The 23014-nt window shown below is 31.8% G+C and overlaps 1 protein-coding gene across 1 annotated transcript; it reads left to right on the forward strand.

Moving 5' to 3' along the window:
* The first annotated feature begins 784 nt into the window (after window positions 1–784).
* Window positions 785–18744, forward strand: LOC127734184 (uncharacterized). Its single transcript, XM_052243914.1, has 5 exons — window positions 785–846; window positions 6344–6407; window positions 8635–12155; window positions 13397–13908; window positions 14949–18744. Exons 3-4 carry the CDS (start codon window positions 8657–8659, stop codon window positions 13888–13890), a joined length of 3993 nt encoding a protein of 1330 aa, XP_052099874.1. The 5' UTR covers window positions 785–846; window positions 6344–6407; window positions 8635–8656; the 3' UTR covers window positions 13891–13908; window positions 14949–18744.
* The last annotated feature ends 4270 nt before the right edge of the window (window positions 18745–23014 follow it).

The following is a 23014-nucleotide window of genomic DNA, read 5'->3' on the forward strand; positions in this document are numbered from 1 at the left end:
AAGACATAATAAGTTACTGTCCTGGCAGATTTTTGTTTACTTTAAAAATGAAAATTGTTGAATTTCTTTATTTTATTTGATAATTGGGTCTGTTACTTTATAACAGTAACAAAATAGTATGCCAGACAATCGCAATACAGAAACTATTTCATTTATAGTTAGAAATTGCGTTGTTAATTTCCGCCATTTAAACAGAAATTTAACGGAGTAGGCTACTGTCCTGGCAGATTTTTTTTGTGTTAATAAAATAAAAGTTCACATAATTTTATATTTTCATAAAGCTTATGTTCTAAACTTTCCAATGAATCAAAATTTGCTTACCAGACATTCATTTTGAAGAAGATATTTAACTTTATATTTTGATTTTGAGCTGATTTCAACAAAATTTCTAACGTAATAGGCTACTGTCCTGGCAGATTTTTTTACCTTTAAAAATCGAAAAAAATATTAAATTCTAGATTTTTAGAATGAGTATTCCCTAAACTTTATAATCGTAAAAAAATATTATGCCAGACAGTTGTTTTGGAGAAATTATTTCAATTATAAGTAAATTTTTCTCGGCAATTTCGGTCATTTTTTTCTTGAAAATTAATTGTCCTGGCAGATTTTTTTTAACTTATTAATTTTTTATTTTAAATATTTTTACAAATAATGTAAGTATATACCCTGTTCTTTATTATACAATTTAAATTTTAACAATATGTTGGTAAAAACAAAAGTTACAGATGAAAACGTATCGAAAATAACTGTCCTGGTTTTATCTGTCCTGTTTTTAGACCTTCCCGTTATTCATAGCCATTATGGAGGGAAATTTTGTAAACATGCATGTTATTAAATGGTTTGGCTGTATGCAGAATCTTTTTATAACATCATAAAATGCATGTACATTATAAAAAAGACTTATATGTAATCACAACTTGCACATTACACTCAGAAATCAGAAAAGGGGGATGAAGAAATGCCTGTCTTACATCTGGCATGATCTGGTGCATCAGCATCCCTATGCTCTAGTCCAAATACATGTAATTGTGACATCTTGCAATACTATTTTTATGCTGGGAAGCCGTCATAAGAATAGCCTTACAAGACGTCATAATTATTTTGATAGTATCCCATGTATTGACATAATGCACAGGTTCAGTACGATGTACATGTAATGTCTACAATTTGAGCTTGTAGAATGTAGACTGTAGTTGTATAACTTGTTTACCCTACAATGCATGGCCAAAAGCATTCATCAACTTTCTCTATTTGTTGTATATATTTAAAGTCAAGGATGTATAAGATCAAAATACATGAAGATGCTATATCATATATAAAATAAGTTTTATTTTCATGATTTTAAGTCAGCAATTTGAATAACAATACATCATAAGCAGGGACTGCGCTGGGCGTCACCAATGTCGCAAATTGCGATTTTTTATTTCATCTGGCGACAAAATTCGGCTGCTGGCGATATTTCTGGCGCCAACATTTTCCTACATCAAAATTTTCATTTCTTGAATGTAACGGTATAAATATTATCGATCTTCTTTTAAATTGAAGAAATTGTATGAAATATTACCTGGTGACAAGTTTATGACTTTGTTTACGACCCCAAGCTAATCAACCGTTACAACAGGTGTCATAATCTGATGTTACAGTTAATACGTTTATCGGATGGGTCATTAATGATCATCAACATTATTTAATTCAAATAGAATCTGTCAGTTAGCATTTGTCATTTCATCATATTCATGATTTGAAGAAATTTTCATTCGGCAACGTTTACCGTAGTTTCATGAAGATAACGTAATTGACAGACAGACGAAAACCATAATAAACGTGTTGGAAAACATCCTTTTACTTGTATTCCGTAAAAAATGGTAAATTCAGATGTAATTTGTCTCTGCCTGCCCTCACTTTTGATATGAAAATAACAAAACCGGCCGCCATTGTTGATCGTATTCACTTCTACTGACTACTGTGTATGATACTCCGAAGAAGGAGCACACCCAAATAAAGAAAGATAACTCTATTTCATTTTTTCCTAATATTGAGATACCTACTCTAAATATGTCTACATACTTCTGACTTTAGAATTTATAGGTTTAGGAGGTCTTTTGAGTTATGGGCAAAGTTAAGAGGTTCTTGGTAGGAGGATGGGTAGGGTGCTTGGGTCATAATTTTCTGTATTCTTTATTTTTGTACAAATATTCACTATTATGTATATAAACACCCATTTTTCTCTTTTCTTCATTTAATTGCCCATTTTTTCTATTCTTAATTTTTTTAATTTAAAACATTTTCTCATTAGTCACTGTTTGGAGACATAAACATTCAATCAAAAACATACAATATGCTGTTTTGTGGGAAAACAGCTGCTTTGTTTTAATCTTTATTGTCCTATACTTATGAAATACATAATGTACTGACAAAGAAAATAAAAGTACACATGTTTTTTTTTCATGTATACAAAACCCTATGCAATAAATACCATAGTCTATCATGGCAAATGATGTACAGTGCATAAGAAATTTAAATTGTACATGGTTTCAATTTTGGTAGAGGAAATCAAGACTCTAGCTGGCTCTAAAGTTGGCTCCAAGTTTTCAAAACTGGTGACACAATATAGCAGCTGGCGATTTTGTTCTGGCTCCAACTTTTTTGGAGCCAGAGCTGCCCCTGATAAGCTGACCAAAACTTCAAAAGGGACCTTAAAATAGCCAAATTCATTTAAGGTCAACTTTGCCTGAGCTAATTCGAACCGTAGTTTCTTAATTGTTGTGTCAAAAACTCTGATGCGTCAAAGTATTTTCTCGGTCCTGGCAAAATTCCCTTTTGATCTATGCATTTTAATCTCTGATGAGTCGAACTTAGTTGTTTCAAATTCTCAATGTTCTCGTCCTGAATATGCATATAAATTTGACGCTGGACGTTAAGCAGCCATCCATCATCATCATCTATATGTACAAGAAATTTCCCAAGCGCAAGGGTAAAAACCAGTGAGTGGTGGCTTACACTAAATCTTGCTGGTTTTGATATTTAGGAAAAAAGTACAATGCGGTTAGATAGGAATTCAGTGGCAGTCAAAGCAGAACAAAATTTGGAACTCCTAATCCAAATGAAGATTATGTTAACATGCACAACACCAGACAAAGGAGAAGGCCGGTTAAGGGCTAATTTCGGCCTAAATTTCGAAGTACATCTGATGAAAGATTTTTGACATTTTTTAAACACTCAAGTGTCTACTTCATTCCATTCAAATGGTTATTGTAAAAGATTTGGACTGTCTTGGTCATTAAAAACGCTCAAATTCAAGCTTAAATATGAAAAATCTATCAAATATGCCATTTAACATCACTTTTCAGATGGTTTTAGTTTAAAATGGAATTGGCAGCATTCGTCTTCACTCTCAACATTTATATATGTTATGTATTATTGAATACAACATATATTTAAATATTAAGACTGAACACAAGTGTGGCCACTTCAATTTTAGGCAAAAACCATCTTAAAATTAGTAAAAATGTTTAAATTGTGAAGATATCAGTATTTTTGCATGAAATAATGATGCTAGCACCTGATGCATTTCCATTGTATTACCAAAAACAGCCCATATTTATGTTACATAAATATTCTACTTTCCAATAAAAAACTAAGAGTTTATAATTTTACAACTTTGTAAAAACGCTATATTTTGGGGCCAAAAAGGAGTCTTACCGGGCCTACTCCTTTGTTAAGTTTTACCTGACCAACCCTTACTTTAAGCTCAGACAATAACGTTTTTTATGGAATTCCTTCTAAAACATTTTACAAGCATATCAGTTGTTGAACTTCAAAGTAATACCACAGAATTTATCAAAACCACAATAATTATTATTAATTTGTTCTTTGACAAAATGCTATTGGGGAACTTCCAGTATAGTAATATGTATAATAACCTAATTATTAGAATCATTGAAGACAAGATATTTTTCCATGTGACAAAAAAAATGTTCAAATAGTTTATTTCTATTTGAAATGATAAAAGAAAAATAAGGTCAAATCTGCTCTTTTTCTTTGCTTATCTCAACAGCCCTCAAAGTAGCTTCTGAAATGAGGTTGCCAATTGGCCACCAGACATGAAAATTTAGTGGCCAACTCAAAATTTCAGTGGCCAGGAAATAATTTCAGGTCGCCTACATTTTTTTATAGCTTAACAACCTTGTGAAATAAAAGTATTAAGTTTTTGTTGTGTTTTTATGCTGACGAGTGTAGAAAATAGTTTGTGTAAATCAACTGTTAAAAACCACATGATTTATTTGATATTATATTCATTGACAATATACATGTTTTAAAACAGTCTGTGACGTTAAGCGGTAGCCCAAAGCCCAAATATAGTAAAAATCTCATCGGATTTGTGCAGAAGCACTGGTGATTGCTCGATCGGTCAAGTGAATATCTGAAATTGTTTGCTAAATTGTAGCCAGTATTTTATTTAATCTATGAGAACAAGTTACAAAATTGTCCCGACCTTGTTTCCATCCGTTTACTGACGAAATCAAGAACGAGGCTTGACCATGTGCTTTCAATATACACAATCTATAAATGCCAATGGTTTTCTTTTTAACGGCACGTAATAGTCCAAGTCATGACTGAGTGCGGAAATACGAAGATAGATATATATAAATCCTGTCAGTAAGTCAACGACAACAAATTGCTTACAAATGAACTAAAAGTACCTGATGCAATAAAGCACTGACAAGATCAACCTTAAATCTAAAAGGCGCTTGAAATATAGTAAAAATTTGTGTCACTGTCAAGCGCTCAGACGATTTTTTAAAACCCGACTCTGATCAGGGCAAACTTTCCGAAAATCACGGTCGCCAGATTTTCAATATTCTAATAGCGATCAGTTATGAATTTTTGGTTGCCAATCAGCTTTTAAAGTCACCCAGGCGACCATTTCAGTAGACTAAATTGAGGGCTGCTCAAAGATTTGTATAGAAATCCTTGCTTGTCTGCTGGAGAATTTTAGATAAAACACAACACAAACACACCATAGAAATGAAAAATGATATATGATTATTGTCGAAAATTACAAAGAAGTTACTAGTTGATGTAAGTTTTTGATGATCATACATATACATATATACAAAAAACATGTATATATATGTAGGACTGTTAAGTGCGATGGGGACGCTAAAGTGCGATGGTATACACTAAAGTGCGATGCCTCCATGCGCTAAAGTCTGATGGTCCGCGAAAGTATAGACGTAAGAAACGTAGTTTGATTATGACGTTAACAGTCGTTTATACAAACTAAAAATGAACACGCCGGAAGATAAATTACTAATATTTGATTAACAACTGTTAAACCAAATGTCAATGACTTATTAATAATTAATTTAAACCTAACCCTGCTTTGACATCTGAAGCAAATGTGTTTTTTTTTTTGGTAGCTGGAAGAAGAACTTGTATCCTGCAGTCGACCATTTTACTATTTAGATACAAAATAGTATTCGCATAAATATCCTGTATCGTGCTTTTATTGGAAGCGAATGGATACATTTAAATCATTGTTTATGTTGCAGTTTACTTTGCCTGTTTGCGGTCCTCGTTAAATTATTGTCGCTTCAAAAAGTAACATCGGTAAAATAAAGGTACATGTTTGCATGCGTAAATTATAAATTGTCGGCTAAAATATTAGTTTGTACATTATAGGAAAATATAACATGTATGTGTAGTCACTACGAAAAAGGAGAAAACTCTGCGAACATCGCCTTTTTCTCTCATTTAAATTAAAGCTTAACAAACAAATGTTACATATTCCGACAATAATCAAATTTTGTATTTGTAATTTACAATGATGACTGTAAGGGGAGGTGTTCCCATTAGTGATAGACTGTGTGAATTGCAAGCTACGCCAATTATCACAATATTTAATACGCACGAATTGTTAAAAATTCATTTACAAGAAATATAGTATTTTGTGACACCTAAATTACCTTTTTAGCAATTATTAGTGGTCGGTCTTCTAAATTTAAAAAACAATCACTTCAGCCTACCAGTAGATTATAATGCCTATCACATATGGTATACCTTAGAATACTAGATTTTGCAAAAGGACTATTTTTACATCTTATGTTCTTTAACGTTTTTAAAGCCCTCGAACCTTACCCTATTAGTCCATCGCACTTTAGCTTGATATACCACCATACTTTAGCAAACAAACAACCATCGCACTTTAGCATGAGACACCATCGCACAAAAGCGTAGACCATCGCACTTTAGCGTGACGATCGCACTTTAGAGTCTTACATATATAAGTGTATATATAAGGCAACAGAATAACTTATTTTGTTTTTTTCATATTTTTTAGTGTATTAACTTGTGAAAGATAAAGATTATGAAAAGATTGTGAAAATCAGATAAATTACCTGCAGGTATGTAAATGTATCTTATAAGTATTACACATGGTGTAAACCCAGATTTGTTTCTTTTCACTAAAATTTATAAAAAGTCAATAGTCTAGGAACATGAAGAAAGGATACTTGTGCATGCTATTTCCTTTATCTAGAACAAATGTTAAAGTGTGTGATTACTGGAAGGTCACACAGGCCAAACTCTTGTTTGTTTGCTGTTTCATTGATGTATGCCACACATCTCTTTTCATAGAATATAAATTGTGTTAAGTGCAGTGTTCAATGTAAGTTTAGAAAATGATGATAGTGACAGGATCTGTAGTTACCTTGCAGCAATATTTCTTATTTAGATATGTACTCTCTAAAGCATAACAAAAACACATGATACAAATTCATTATTCTTTATATGATAGCATGTTCTAATAGTTCAAGGCCAGTTTGCACCAATTTTATCCAATGTCATCCTAAAGTGTTAAGCTTTAAAATATTATCTGATATACATGTATTCAGCTTATATGGCTCAAAGGTATGTTTGAGCTTTTCTTATCACTAATTTGGTGCACATGTCAGTCCTCTTTTTACTTTTACAAAAATCTTTCCTCTAAAACTACTTGACCAATTGAAACGTAACTTGGCCACAATCATCCTAGGGGCATTTGATTTAAAAAATATTGTCTGATGATCCCACCAGCCACCAAAACGCATGGCTACTAAGGCTGAAAATAAAACATAAGGGTAAAATGCAAGTATTGTTAATTATCTTTAAAACCATTATAGATAGAGTAAATATGACAAGACAGAAATGTTCAGAATGTCAAGAAATCTACCTACTCTCTATTTGGACCAAATTGTCAAATGACTGCTGATAGAACACATTTTGTAGTTATTGCCCTTAACACCACACATGGTGATTTTTTCACCAATTTTATGCAATTTTGGCAAACATCTTAAAAAACTATAATAGAAGTAAGGATGAACCACAAGACAAAATCTTCAAATAATTCAACATGGGTTATCCGCAGTTAAGTTGTTCCTTTTTAGTCCCCTACCGACGAAGTCGAAGGGGACTTTAGGTTTGCACTCCGTCCATCTGTCCGTCTGTCCATCCGTCAGTCCGGCAAATCAGCTTTCCACACTTTTTTTCTTCGTTCTTCAAGATATTGATTTAATATATGGTATATAGTTTTATCATAACAAGTTATAGATCAAGTTCAAATTTGTTCCGGTCTGATGATTTAGTCCAGAGTTATGGACCATTATTATAACTCTGGACCATATCTAATGTTAGAGTACTATGTTAAACCATATTTCTGTACAAAGGGAGATAACTCATTTTTTAAAAGACATTCTTTGTTAAATTATTTGAAGAATTTTTTGGCAGGTTTGTTTGTTATTTAGTATAAACTAATTTTCTGAATGCTATATATATAAAATAAATTTTGAAGAGAAATCCTTTAATTAGATAATAATCTATTTTTATTAATGTATATATATTTCAATACATTACATTGTGTAGATAAAAGTTGTTGACATTTTATAGATAAGTTACAAATCTATATTAGTTAGTGACAAATGAAAGAAAAAATATTTGGAACTATTAATTATATTTGATTATAATTTGAAAATAGATATTCACTGTATTACATCATATCTAATTTTAGAGATCTATTAATCATATCTAATGTTTTTTTCACTCATATAATCAGTTTTCCACACTGTTTTTAGTCATGCTTGAAGATATTGACATGATATTTACTTTTTGTTTACACCATGACAAGTTATAGAACAAGTTAGCATTTTGTTCCAGTAAAATGAATTTTTACCCGGTAGGGGACTATGTATTGCCATGCAATACTCTCAGAATGCTTGTTTAGGTAGCAATTTCTTTCCTTTTTTCGCTCAATGTAATTTTTATATGTTCAATTTGACCTTTGACTTTTAATTACACAATGACTCTAATGCGACTACAATCTCAGTTGATAATTTCTAGAAAATTTTGCAGAGAAATAGCATAACAAAATTTGATTGTATATAGAAGTTATATTGTCATTAAATTTTTACTTACATGTATCATGAGCCGGGTGCCACTAGTGGAATAGGATCTGCTTACCCTTCCTAAAAACCTGAGATCACCCCAAGATTTGGTTGGGTTTGTGTTGCTCAATCTTTAGTTTGCTAGGTAGTGTTTTGTAAACTTTTTTCTGTATTTTGTTGTCTCATTTTTTTGAAGTGTGAATTTTTATTGCAGGTGGATATAGAAATATAAAGATATGGATCTGACACATCTCCTTCCCACTACAACATTTTTTCATCCGACTAAAACTACCTCATCTTTGGTAAATCAGACTTGTAATTTGCCTGATTCTACAACTGAATCACCAACAACAACTCAAATGGATCCACTCATCTTACAACAGCCTGGACAGAATTACTTACAACAAATAACACCCTGTCACTCAAATGCTATGATACACCCACATAAACAGGATAGTAATGTGTTAGATTCATTAAATTCTTTAAACGATCATGAAGTGGAGGAGTTTACAAATCTTATATCTGATGTATCTGTGTCAGTAGTCGTTGACAGCACTCAGCAGAGGCAGACAATGATAGATTTACCACAATACATTGAAAGTGAATCACACCAACAACAGTATACGGCTCCAAACCTTACAGAACAAATCAATCTCAGTACAATATCACAAATCATTCAACCAGACTTAGACAAGTCTGAAAAAGTACCAGAACACATTCTAGGTCAAGTTGATGTTTGTATTACTAGCAATGAACCTGATTTTTCAAATTATCCACCAAATTGTAAATGTGACTTTATTGATAAGCTTGTAGCAGTAGAACAAATTTGGTTGTGTAGAGGTCAGTTATATTTCCTTCCACAGATTGGCATTGTTGTCATTGGTAACAGAGAGTTTGCTGGAATATTTCACAATCAGAAAAAAGGATACATTGCTGTAGGTGAAATTATTGAAAAAATGATGCCTCAGTATGAGTCTGACTTGATAGGATTTCTCAAGAGAAAGGAAGATGTTGACCAGTGCACTTTGACAACACAGGAAATTGGTTATCTGCAGCAAAGGAATTGTATAGGTCCAACATGTCGGTATTCATGTGCTGTATCATTAAACACGCTACGTCAGATGGCTCAGTTCATTGTCATGTATGAAGGAGATAAACCGGGATTTGACAACAAAATAAAAGATATTGCTAATGGTAATTTTTATAAGAAGGTACTACAAAGACATGTACGCTGTGGAAATTGTGGAGGAATAATTCTTTACAGTAAAGAACCAGAGGAGTATGTGAAGCTAAACAAAGAAACCAAAATTGGGGAAAATGAGTCAAAATGTTATTCTGTAGGATTTATTAAAGCAGGTGGTCTTAGATTTGTGGCGTTTAAGATGGATAATAGAATTTATGTCTCATTTAAAGAACTATGTCAAAATCAGGTGATAAAGCTACAGGTACTTCAAGCTCGTCTTGGTGCTTTACGCCAACGTCCTCGTCTTGCACCAAGTATACTGAACAGTTATTTGAATACACCAGAATACAGTGTTACAAACACCATGTGGATTGACATTGCTACCTTAAGATGTGTATGTTGCATGGGAAGATGCTCCCCAGGTTTCAATTCAGAATTATATACTTGCTTTGCTACAGTAAATTTCAGTGAAGATTTTGTGACAAATATCTTTGGTAGGGATGATCATCAGTCAGACAATGATGTTTTTACAATGGATCCTAAAACATTTGAGGTTGTGATGAAGAAAACAAGTATGAAAACAAATTCAGCACTATCTAAAACTCCAAATTTTAGCAAACCTAAACAAAAGCCAACCCTGAAATCATTTGAATTGTCATCCAAACAGGCTGTTGGCTATGAAACCCCTGAAAAGCTGAATGAGTCAGCATTTGTATATGAAAAACCAATGGAAGATTCTTTGTCTGATCATAACTTCTCATTTAGGGAGAAAAAAAGTAAATCAAGTAAAACTTCAAAGAACAAAAAGTCAAACAAAGATCAAGAAACATATGTTTTTGAAGATAAAAAAAGTGCAATTAATTTCTTAACAAAGAACAATGTTTTGCAAGAAGAAACAGTTTCTGAAACTAGAAAGGATTCAAAGAAGAAAAATAAAAAAGAAGCTAAGTATGTACCAGGAAAAACTCCAAGTTTTCGAGTGAAACCAGCAGAAAAGCCATACAGTTTTAATGGAAGTTCTAAGAAAGGGCAAAACAAACAGTCTGAAACTGAAAATATCAAAATTACTGTGAAAGAGGATCGTGTCATGTTGTCAGTTTCAACAAAGAAAACCCCTAATAATAAAAAATCAAAAGCTAAGGCTTCAAACAGGAGAGGAAAGAAAAAGCTGGAAGATTCTGAAATAATTTCAAACAATATGACCAGCAGTGCAACTCGAGAAATATGTGAAAGTGATGAGACACAGGATGCTGTAGACAGTCTTGTAAACCATTTTCATTTGGGCACTGAAAGTCCAGGACCATCAAATGTTGAGGTAGAAAACATAGGGATAACTCCGAGAACAGAATCTCGTATTTTGTCTGGTATAGATTTAGACGGGAGTATAAGTAATATGTTTGAGACACCATCACAAGAGAATGTTGTTGTAGAGATGATGGATAACAGTGACAACCATCCATTTACAGACAGTACTTCACCTCTCAGTAGATTATACCAACAGTTTGAACATTTTGAAAAATCTAATTCACCTGAAATTGTTCCTACAAATCAAACTGACACAATATATAGAGAAAATTCACATATTTCTAGCTCAGAAACCGAGTTAAGTTTGCAATTTAGAAATGAGACAGAGATGCCAATAAATCTATCTGCCTCAAAGCAAGGTCAGATTTTATCTAAGGGAGATAACTGCAAAAGGCAGCTAGTGAGTAATTCAACAGGTGACAATGAGGAGACTGAAAAATACTCTGACACCACTATCAATAAAACAATATCAACTAATAATACCATACATTCATCAGAAGCTCAAAATTTTGATCCCATCCAGCAATTTGATTCAAGGGAAAATGTTGGACACAATACATTACAAAACTTGTTCTCTCCCGATGTAGAGGACAAAAGGTCTCACAGTGACCAATCTGAAGAAAGAGAGAGAAGAGCTAAAACATTAAGTCCAACAAAACCCAAAAGTGGATCGTGTCAGAATTCTCCTATTTCGAACCTCAAAAGGACATCATCATTGAACTCGCCTGTGTTTAAGAAATCGGGTGAAATTGATTTAAATCATGCTAAAGTAAAAAAGTTGTCCGAGTTGGGAGATCATCCTTTGGACTTGTTAGCTTCCCTGGCTGAAGTGATTACAGATGAAACAGAAAATGAACAAATGATATCAGGAAATGAAGATGCAGATATCTGCACTGATCAGCAAAATGATGAGACTTTAAAATATGAAGAACCAAAAATAGATGAAACAAATCCACAGAATAAGTTTACTTATTTTGAACCAGTACCAGACTTGTATGAAAGTAAAGAACATATTGAGTTGTGTTCCTTTGCTGATGAAAATTCAAACATTGACAAAGTAGCATTCAGTACAAATACTGAAAATAGTTTAAGAAGTGAATTTTGTGATGAAGTGAGCAGAGACAGAATATGTAAATTTATTGATGAGGTAGAAAGTCACATGACTATTGAATCATATAAGGACACTAGTACAGGTCATTGGAAAGTCAGGATAAGATTAAAACCTGGTACAAAGGAGACATATCAAGGTAAGATGTTATAGTTACTTGAGGGTCAGTCAGGGGTAATACTTGTACAAGTAAATTATATTTACTGGTACTTGTAATTAATTTTGGATGTAGAGGTATCTCCTTATAAAGCTGTCCAGATATTTTTAATTGTACAAATTATAAGAAATTTATACTTTCCTCTCTTTAATTTCTCTTGACTACTTTGCTTTAAAAGAGTTTTAGACTGTTTAACTGTCTGTGCGTAACAAAACTTGTCTTCAGTACAATTTCATTGACTAATGAAAATCTTATTTGTCTTAAAATACTGCCCATTTACAAGCCTCGAGTGAACAAGTTTTAAAGGCCTTGCACCCTTACTCAACATCTGTGCGTAGTAAAGTTCTTGAGATATAAACTTAAACTCGAATTAAAAAATGTAACACTTACTTAAACCAGGTACTAATCATGCTAATATTATAATACTATATATTTGAATTGACTTCCCAAAACCAGAGAATTTCAGGAGTTTTAAGTTTTTGGAGAAGTATTCAGTATTGGCATGATAAGCATGATAAGGGGATTTTATCCAAGTTTTAACAAAAAATCTTTAATCAGACAAACTAATTTATACATGTACAAGTGAATATTATGTACAACTTCAAGTATATCATGTATATATAAAAATGTTGTTTAAAAATATTAAAAGTATAAAGTCAAACCGTTCACTCCAACATGTCTAATGAAATGATAATGTACTTTTTAACCAGGGATGTTTTGTTGGGTCAAAAAGAAAGATTGTTTTCATTGGTTCAAATTGTATCTATGACTTCAATTTACCAAATACACAGCATGTAAATAGGCAACAATGCCTGATGACACCATAACGGAAGAACACAATTTTTGAATAAACAAACATTAGTTTGCCAACAAATTTATGGAAGAAACTGCTACAACTGTCTGTGCGTCTTCTGTGATATTATTTTTCATGTATTTATCAACTTTCAATATTTATAATTTGAATATTTAAAATTCAACTGTCAAGAGTCTGGTGAATATGTATCAGATTTAATATAAAAATCTACATACATTTGTATCTGTGTCATCCTGGGTTACAGAAGTTTGAATTGAACACCTCATGATATTTGTGTTGATTCAACATGTACAATAAAAATAGTTCAATGTAGTCAGATTCTACAAAACAAGCTAAATTATTTGTACCTCAAAATAGTGCCTAAAAAATTACTTACAGGATTTTTAAGAAGTTTAGTTTTGTTTTGTAGGTTTGTTTGGAAATGAAACAGACAAGAAGAAGAGGAATATGTTTCTTGCCTTTTTAGGAAAACTTCATCTACCTGAAAATGTTAACATTGCAAATATTGAAAGAAATGTTGAACATAGTAGTAAATCGTTTCATACAACTGGAAAATTACTCTGCCATCAGCAATCAGATTCTAAGATAAAATTAAAAACCTCAAGATCTAACAAAGTTAAAAAATCAAAACATTCAGATAAAAATAAGTCTGACAGTAAATCCAGTCATAAGTCAAAGAAGAAGAATTTAGCATTTCAGTTGTTTGGTGCAGGGAGAAATGATTCTAATTCAAAGAATTCTCCAGATGAAAAGAAACATCTAAAACAATCTATTCCTAGTCTGAACAAAGAAAGCTCAGGAAGAAACGAACAATATACTAGTCCCAATACTCAGAATTCAAATAAAAGAGCAAGTCAGTCACCTTTAGAATACAACAAATCAAAGAAGCAGAAGTCTCACTGAAAATGATAAAATAATATGGTAGGTCTACATTAACTGTAATTTTGTCTTGTCTATTTGAGACTTATTGGTACTAAACAAGTGTCGGTGCCGTAAACTATTTGCTTTATATTTAAGAATGGCTGAAAAAAGAGGGACGAAAGTTACCAGAGGGACAGTCAAACTCATAGATCGAAAACAAACTGACAACGCCATGGCCAAAAATAAAAAGACAAACAGACAAATAATAGTACAGATGACACAACATAGAAAACTAAAGACTAAGCAACACGAACATCACCAAAAACTGGGGGTGATCTCAGGTGCTCCGGAAGGGTAAGCAGATCCTGCTCCACATGTGGCACCCGTCGTGTTGCTTATTTTATTACAAATCCGGTAAATAGTATAATTCGGTAAGTCACATTCGTGAAAAGGGAAGGGTATTGTAGTTACGGCATAAGGAACATATCCTATATCATCTGTGAAACGGTTATTCCATAACGGTCAACCAACTCGTGATGGCGTCCGTAAAATTTACGAAGGGATGATTTCAACTTCACCATTTGGAACTCTTGGTTAAATAGCTTCCTTGTGAGCAGCAATCCTCTATCAAGGAAACACAAGCCCGGGAATATCGTATCAATTGGGAGATATATACTCTGTATGCAGGCGCTGCTGGAATGTTGCTACATAGAAATGGAAAGTTCTGAAAGCTTGTTAATGGATATCTTGGTGCCTCTTTAAATTTTTGACAACCCTTTTTTTAGTTTTTGCCTCTGAAATGTTGATTTTTTACTATTTTTTAGGTTTTTGCTGTCATCTAAAAAAATGATAGAAGCTAGGTCATTTATGTAAATTGAAAAAATAATCAGCAACACAAAGAGTAACTTTAGTAATTAGTATGTGCATATAAAAGTCCTTAGTTGCAAAATGGTGATTTTCTCACCAGGCGAGCAATACAGGCTCAAATGTGCCTCTTGTTTTGCAGTCTTGAGACTACTAGTTTGCATTGTTGTGGAGGGCTTTGAGGAGAACATATCTTTAAAGTAATGATCATGTTCTCTATATTTACTTTTTTTCAGGTGAAGAAATATGAAGTTGAACTATCTAGTCAGCAAAGTTTATCCCTGTGATGTAGCTGCAACATTAATGGTTATTATATGGAGAAATTTCAATAGACAAATTGATGAAAGAACGTTAAATCATCAGTAGAATAATTTGTTTCTATAATGCTGAGTAACAAATATAATGTGTATTTGTAGCTACCTTGGTTGTTGATGTAACTATGATTGGTGTCATGTGACATTGAAAAAAGCAGGGTATCATTTCACAAAAATTTTAATTATTGTGTGTTAGTGTACATATGTTTGTTCTGATGTTACACAAGTATACAACTACTTCGGGATACCATGACTAGAATTTTGATATCTTGATTGCCTCAGAATTTTTTTTATAGTGAGATTAGAATAAATGGCAATAGAAATATTGTATCACCATCAACAACCATGTATTGACTATCAAACAAATGCTAGTTATAAGTTGTCTTGTTTATTTCATTATGTTCTGTTGATGTTATACAACAAAGGTGCTATGTTTAATTATGTTGTGTTATAGTTTTGTTAGCTTTTTTGCCCCACCTACGTTAGTAGGGGGCAATATGTTTTTCTGGTCTGTCTGTCTGTTATTCTACCTTGTATCAGGATAAAATTTTTGGTTAAGATAAGTAACAATAAATTGTCATCACATCAACTTGATATTTAGTACACATATTCATTAAGATGTCAACTTTTATATACCAAATTATATTTTTGACACAAATTTCATGGTTCACTAAACAAACATATGTGATATTGGAAATTAGTGCATTCTCAGGTCAAAATGAATATACAGCTCCTCTTGCTCTAGCTTCTAGCTGCATGAAAAATTTCATAAAAATCTGTGAGATATCCCATATATATACATGTAAACTTGAGGTAGTATACAATAAAGTGCTTTTGGCAGAACTCTGGTCCTTGATCTTAGAAAAGTTCATGAAAACTATACTTGTCTTTATGAATTAAAATAAATTATCATTTACCATAATATACAAGCTCAGTTTTGACAGAATGGACATTTTCTGTTCATAGTATGCTGTAAGCAGGAGCATCTGTGATCAAGAGATCACCTATTTCTAGTTTTTTCAAATTTTCCTTAATTGTATTCTTGTTAAATGTTGAATTGATTCATAGTATAATTATTCAATATAAGCATTTAATTGTATTTTACAATTACTGTATAAGTGAAAAAAATAACAGTGTTATTGAAAAATTAATTACTGATGTTCTTTTTGTATTTATTAGATATGCACCATAGATCATAATAATGAAGTCAATAAAAGCTTTGTTAAATGTTGACACAAAAGATAAATGAAACTATGAAAAATAATTAAGTAATTTCTTTTTATTTTGAAGAATTAATGTTTGATTTCTTCACAGATAGGATGAAAATTTTTTACTGTAGTTTTGTAAGACCTTTTTTTTTTCAGAAAATTTATGTACGTGAATTGGAGGACAAAGTCTCATTATTGTACATCAAATACATAAAAGATTATTTTAATATTTGATGCAAAATTAATTCTGTTTTTAATCATATTTGGAAGTAAAGTTTTATATAGTTATTTACAATTTTGTAACAATAAATTAAATGATACATTTCATATACATGTATGTATATAAAAAATGAATTCAGGTTTCATGAGTTTTATTTTTTACAAAATGATTTGTTTTTGGTTCACTGACTGACACATGCAAGTATGAGATCAAAGAGTATAATATAGGGTTTCAAATTTTGAATGGAATTTTTAAAAACATTTAAGTGATTATTTTTTTTATATAAAAAAAAATCAAAAGTCTACAAGAACTTTTATTATGAAGTGTTTTTCAATTTCTTTCTAGAATAACATTTGATAGACAAAAACTGGCGTTTCAGTAAATTAGAAAAAAACATTGCTACCAATGTCAGACAAAAAGATTTTTCAAAATGGAACAGTTTTTCAAAGAATTATACAATATATCGGCATCATGTGGTCAGTTCTTTTTTTTTATGATAAACTAACCAAAGTTATTATCATTTGTTAATAGTTTGTTTTTAGTTTTGAAATTTTATTTTGTATATAAGACAGACCTAGAATCGGTCAATTTTAATGATAATTAAAATAGCTTAATGTCCAAGTTTAGTTTTTTGGAGAGATGTCAGAGCAATAAACTTCTATTTACAATTTATAGTACAGGTAATTTGTTAAGACTTGATGTACCACTTTAATGAGATGTTTTATTCTGAGATTTATTAATGTTGTACTTACAACCCAATCAAAATTGTGTAACATCTTGTAAGGCGTTTATAATTGGTAGGAATTTATGGTTTATAAAGTCTCCTTCCAGGTTATGTCCTCCATTGGTCACAAAAGTTTGTCTATGCTACAGCTCAGATAGAAATGAAAACAACTTGACAATTATTACTTCATACTATGTGTAGTATTACTGTCTAGTTAATTTCCAATTTCTGACTTTGATGTTTATTTTTGGGATTTCCCATAGTAAAACATGGATTCTTTTTCACATACATGTTTGTTAATTCAAACTTTTCTACCATTTGCACTGAAGAATAAAACATAAAATTATTTTAATGATAAGTAGTTGCATTTCATTTTTTTTTCTGATAGAGATAATTTTTTTATGTTTTCCACATATGAAAGACTTTATTCAAAGTTTGTCAATATAAAATTTATGGTTTGCATTGAAATAGAAAATATTTATAACAATAGAAAAATTGAAATAGAGCTTGAAGTAATACTGTAAATTCAGTAATTATTGCATGCATTTTTTATTGCGATTTTACAAGAAAGGACAAAAATGCGAGAATTATTACAATTTCAGGAAAATCTGTATACAGATATATGTATCAGATATTAGAATGCATGTTCTTATTATTGCGATACTCACCCAGTCACATTATAAGCATTAATAAAAATCTCACAATAGTTTCTGAATTTACAGTACTTCATTCTGTATGTAGTGGTTGTCATTCTTATTTTTTTAAGAGGTATTTCTAGAGTAATAGCATAAAAATAAGACTGAGAATCACAATTTATTGATGATCCGCTGTACAGGTTAATGACAAGATATAATTGATAACTTCCAATGTAGGACTTCATGGTTTACCACTATGACCAAGGGAGACAATAGTCCCATGTTCCTTTTAAAGACTTTGACAAACAAATTTCACATTTGTTGCAATAATTAAATTTTTTGGTTGCAAAATTACCCATTTACTGTGAAATTGAAAAATAACAAACTAAATGCTTCAATGAAAGATAATGATATTGTCGATGAAGTTTATTGCTCTGTTCAAATGGAAAAGTATCCATATACAAGTAATTGAAGTATGATTACAGTATTTGTAAAACAGTTATCTTTTACTTCAACAGTTTTACTAATAAAAATATTTCCTACTAAAGTTATTAATTAAACACAGGTTAGTCTGGTGATAGTTTTATACATGTTTGTCAGTGTTTCCATGTTAAATTTTGCATTTATGTAAGGAAAAAGGAAACTAACAAATGTTTTTTCTTTAACTTCTTATTTTCAGTACTATTCCAACATTTTGATTTATCAAAAATATCAGGGGATACCAGATATATTTTAAATTGAATTTGTTTTGAGTAATGATATAGAACTTACCATTGTTTTAACTTTTTAATTTTACTAGAGCTGATTAGGAGACAGATTACAAATTTAGAAACAGATCTGTATCAAGTTATTGCATAAACTTTCATCATACATGTACATCACAACTATCATGGTCATTAAACTTTCAAGTTGAATAAATTTTTTTAAAGTTTGTTTTGTTTTATATCCTTATCCATTTGAAAGACTTAAGACAAGACGTAAACACTTTGACTCTTAACAAGAGCATGTAATCTATATTTCTAAAGGAAGGAGACTGATTTCATTGAGCCACAACTCCTCTGAAACCATACAAAGTCGGGAATATTTGTGATATGACGTATAAATGTAGTGTTTTGTACTTTCCTAAACTTGTCTTTGAAACAATCTTTTTTCCACAGAAAACGCCAATTTTTGAGAAAATATCCAAATTCGGAATTTCGGAGACCATTATTGATCCATGTCTTATACGCTTTCGCGCATGCTAAGTCGACGAACTGCCCGACAACTCAGCCTACAGCCAACTCGCACCACTCAAATACTTTCACTAATTATTACAACTTGCATCACTTTATCAAGCTCGCACCACTCAAAAAAAAGAAATATAACAAACTCGAAGAAATGTGTTTAATCATTAGATTGTTTTCTTCATCTCTTAGTAAATTCCTCCTATCTCGGAGCACCCGTGTCACACAGAGACAGAACTCGCACCACTCGATAAAAAAATACTACAAACTCGCACCACTGGAGAAATGTTTTTAATTATCAAAGAGTTCTAGATTGTCTTCTTCTTCTCTGAGATATTTCCTCCATCCTTGGAGCACCCATATCACACAGAGACAGAACTTGACTTGCACCTTTCGAGGAAAAAAAGAAATACTACAAACTAGCACCACTGAGAAATGTTTTAATCATCAATGTTCTAGGTTGTCTTCTTCTCTGAGTTATTTCCTCCATTTTAGGAGCACCTGTGTAACACCGAGACAGAAGCTACTAATTGGACATTCAAACTCCTATGGAAGAAGAACTGACAAACTAATAAAAACATAAAGCATCAGTGCATAAAAACAGTTTGAGAAACACCAACCCAAGCTGTGTATCACCACAAACATTTCAAGTAGTCTTCAACCCGTGCTCCCGTGGGTTTTTTCTAGTATACTATAATAATTAGGAGTGGGGCAATCACCTTGTCTGTTTGTTTAACAAATATTTTTGAAACAATTTTCTCAGGAACCATTGAACAGATTGACCTGACATTTGGTAAGCTGCTTGACAGTGACAAGTTATAATGTGTGAGCTCTTTTGAGATCTGCCAGATACCTGCTTACTGTTTGCCAATACTTTGACTTTTCAAAATGTTGAATGAAGATGAATTTTTTTGTCACATATTTCTTCAATGCTACAATAAAACAGAATGACTTCATATTTGGTCAGCATCTCAACAGTGATAAGTTGTAATCTATGTGTGCTTTTGGGAATTTGTTAGGCACCTACTTCCTGTTTTCCTGTACTTTGAATTACGAATGTATACCTAGCACGATAAAGGTGTGGGATAGAGTTTAATTGGAAGAATTTAGTATGTAACAATAAATGAAAAGAAAGAAAGGTATTGGGTAAAAATTTAAGGTGTATGGTATCAAAAGAAAAACGTAGAAATAAGGGCATAGGGGTATATTTATTAATAAAACATATAAAAAAGATGAGATAGAAAACTGAATTTAGTCCAAAGGACTATTTTAGTCTTGAGTAAAAGTTTGAGTTTACACACCAATAAACTCCTTAATAACTACTGGTATGTTGTAGTGACCTTGTCTCTTCATTTTCTGTTTACCTATTTCTCAGAGTCTGTATTAAGGAATGTTTGAAATTTGGCCTGGAAGTTTTTAATGATTGAATCGTACTGTGTAAGGGATTTTCAGACCTGCCGCGCAGTCAGTCACTTCCTTGAATATTTTTTTTTAATAAAATATGGACATGGAATTGACTGAAATTAGAAAACAACTAACTTACTAACACAAAGTAACTACATTCTACATGAACTTTATATGAATAAAAACTTTTGTCCTTTTCCTTTCTTCTCGGGGATCTGGCTTTTTCAAATCCATATACAAGAAATGCTTTGACTTAAAACAGAAGTTGTCTAATAAAAAGAACACCAGGCTGTCAAGTGGATTCATTTAGTTGTGCAAATAAATAAGGGTTATTGCCTTATCAGAAATTAATCAATGGACAGTAATGGTCTGTTTTTTTTGTAACAAGTGCACAGATGAAAATACACAAGGTTACCAAATGAAAATGACAGGCATTTCACCTTCTTGTGGGTAGCTTGAACATGGTAATTGGATAGTTTGACTTGAAATACATTTCATATTTAAGTGCTCATTATTGATTTCCCAGGATATGAAGTTTATTGATTATACTGTCAGTCCATGAATACATTAAGATTGGATCAACATGACATACGTAAAACCTATAATGCTGTACCAACATTAACAGCTTCAAAGACAATTTGAACTATTGTCATTTGTTGTCAATCAATTAACATATTCTCCTTTAAAATCACTTTGACTGGCCTATATCATCCTTGGGCTGCTTCTTTTGTTTTATTATCTACAAGGGCCTCGATGGCCAAGTGGACTAAGAAGTCGACCTAGTGGCAGGTGAGCTCGACTCCTATCTTCATTGACTAGAATTGTCAGTTTTCCTACCGAAGGTTTGTGGTTCTCTCTAGGCACTTCGGCTTCCTCCACCAATAAAAACTGATTTACATGAAATAGGACAATAGTGCTACAAGTGGTGTTAAACACCAATCAATTTATTTCCCATCTGTTGAACTAACATGCCCACCCTAACTTAAAATTTAATACAGGTGAAGAATGAAGTACACATTGTAGTGGCTTTTCTTTAAAAAAAATTCAATTACCCTGGTATGTTCAATGAATATTTTTGTGTGGTTGACAAATTTGTGTTTTTAGTGGTTTGGATAGTTGCTTTATATTGTTCTGGTGACCTATAGTTGCTAACTTCTATGTCATTTGGTCTCTGGTGGAAAGTGGTCTCATTGGCAGACAAATCACATCTTATTTAATTGATATTATTCCTTATAGATCCTTATAACAATGAATCAAAGATGTTGGGTATATGTCGTCTAGGAGAAAGCAACTGTACACCACAATTTACAATATTTTTTTATGAATATGCGAAATACAAGATGGATTGTATAGATATACATGTTAAAATATTTGTGCATTTAAACAAGCATGTATATCATACAAATAAGAAGAGTTTGCTCCCTTTACACACCAAAAATTCTCTAAAGTTTTCTAATATGTAAACATGCTAAAATTGATATGTAACAGAAAAACAAATTTTTAAATATGAATGAGTAAACTGTGTCAAATGATCCTACTTTGCAACCAACATGACCTCCAGGGATGAAAATATATATTAGAGGTAAAAGACAAGAATTGTGTATCATAACAAAACAAATAACTTTTAAACATCACAATGCATTTATTTAGTGTTTGCTGACTTGCATAATTTAAATATTTCATGTGAGGCAAAATCTTAGGTCTAGTGTTCAATATTACCAAATAAGATCAAATCAGGTCTATTAACTAAGTTTTAAAAATTATTTATTAATCCTGGGATATATATATGAGGGGCCTGAAGGGGGGGTCTCATCACGATTCACGAGTTGATTTTTTTGTCAATCACGATTCACAGAATATAAATTTCCATGAACACGGATCACGAAAATATAAAAAAAAAAAAAAATCTGTAGAAAAACGGATCACGATAGCGAAAATGCGCCAATCATGAAGAACGAAAATAACCCATCAGGCTCCTCATATATATATATGTCACTGATTAAACTTAGATAAAAAAAAGTAACTATGTAAACCAGAAAGCATGATTCTTCTTACAAAGTGACTAAGTACCTACTATTCAAGGGAAGCAATCCCGTCACACTTCCCCCACCTCAAGAGTCATCATACCATTATGACTCATAACAGATACCCTTGTTAGAAATCCTCTCTAACCAATGTGGATTTTTAAGTTTGGCACCAAATATAACCAGAGAGCATATGATTCTCTTCTTACAAAATCACTTTATCTCCTCAGGGACCTCTGTGTTACAAGGTAACCCTCTAACCGACTGAGCTAAAGAAGTACTTTTTTAGCTCAACCACCTACGGCTGACTTAAGTATCTTACTATTCAACGGAAGCAATCCCGTCACAACTATTTCAATTGTTATCAATATATGTATTTGGTCTCACATAAGACTATAGCAAACAATATAACTTGAAATAGTATAAAAAGTAGAAGAAACATCTAGATACTGAACTACCATAGTCACTTATTTTTTTAAAAATTTCCCGCCAACTAAGTTTTCTAAAAATGTATTCGATTGGTTGATTTGTAAATCGACTTAAAATACCT

The sequence above is a fragment of the Mytilus californianus genome, unplaced genomic scaffold (assembly GCF_021869535.1).
Source record: "Mytilus californianus isolate M0D057914Y unplaced genomic scaffold, xbMytCali1.0.p SCAF_3, whole genome shotgun sequence".
NCBI lineage: Eukaryota > Metazoa > Mollusca > Bivalvia > Mytilida > Mytilidae > Mytilus > Mytilus californianus.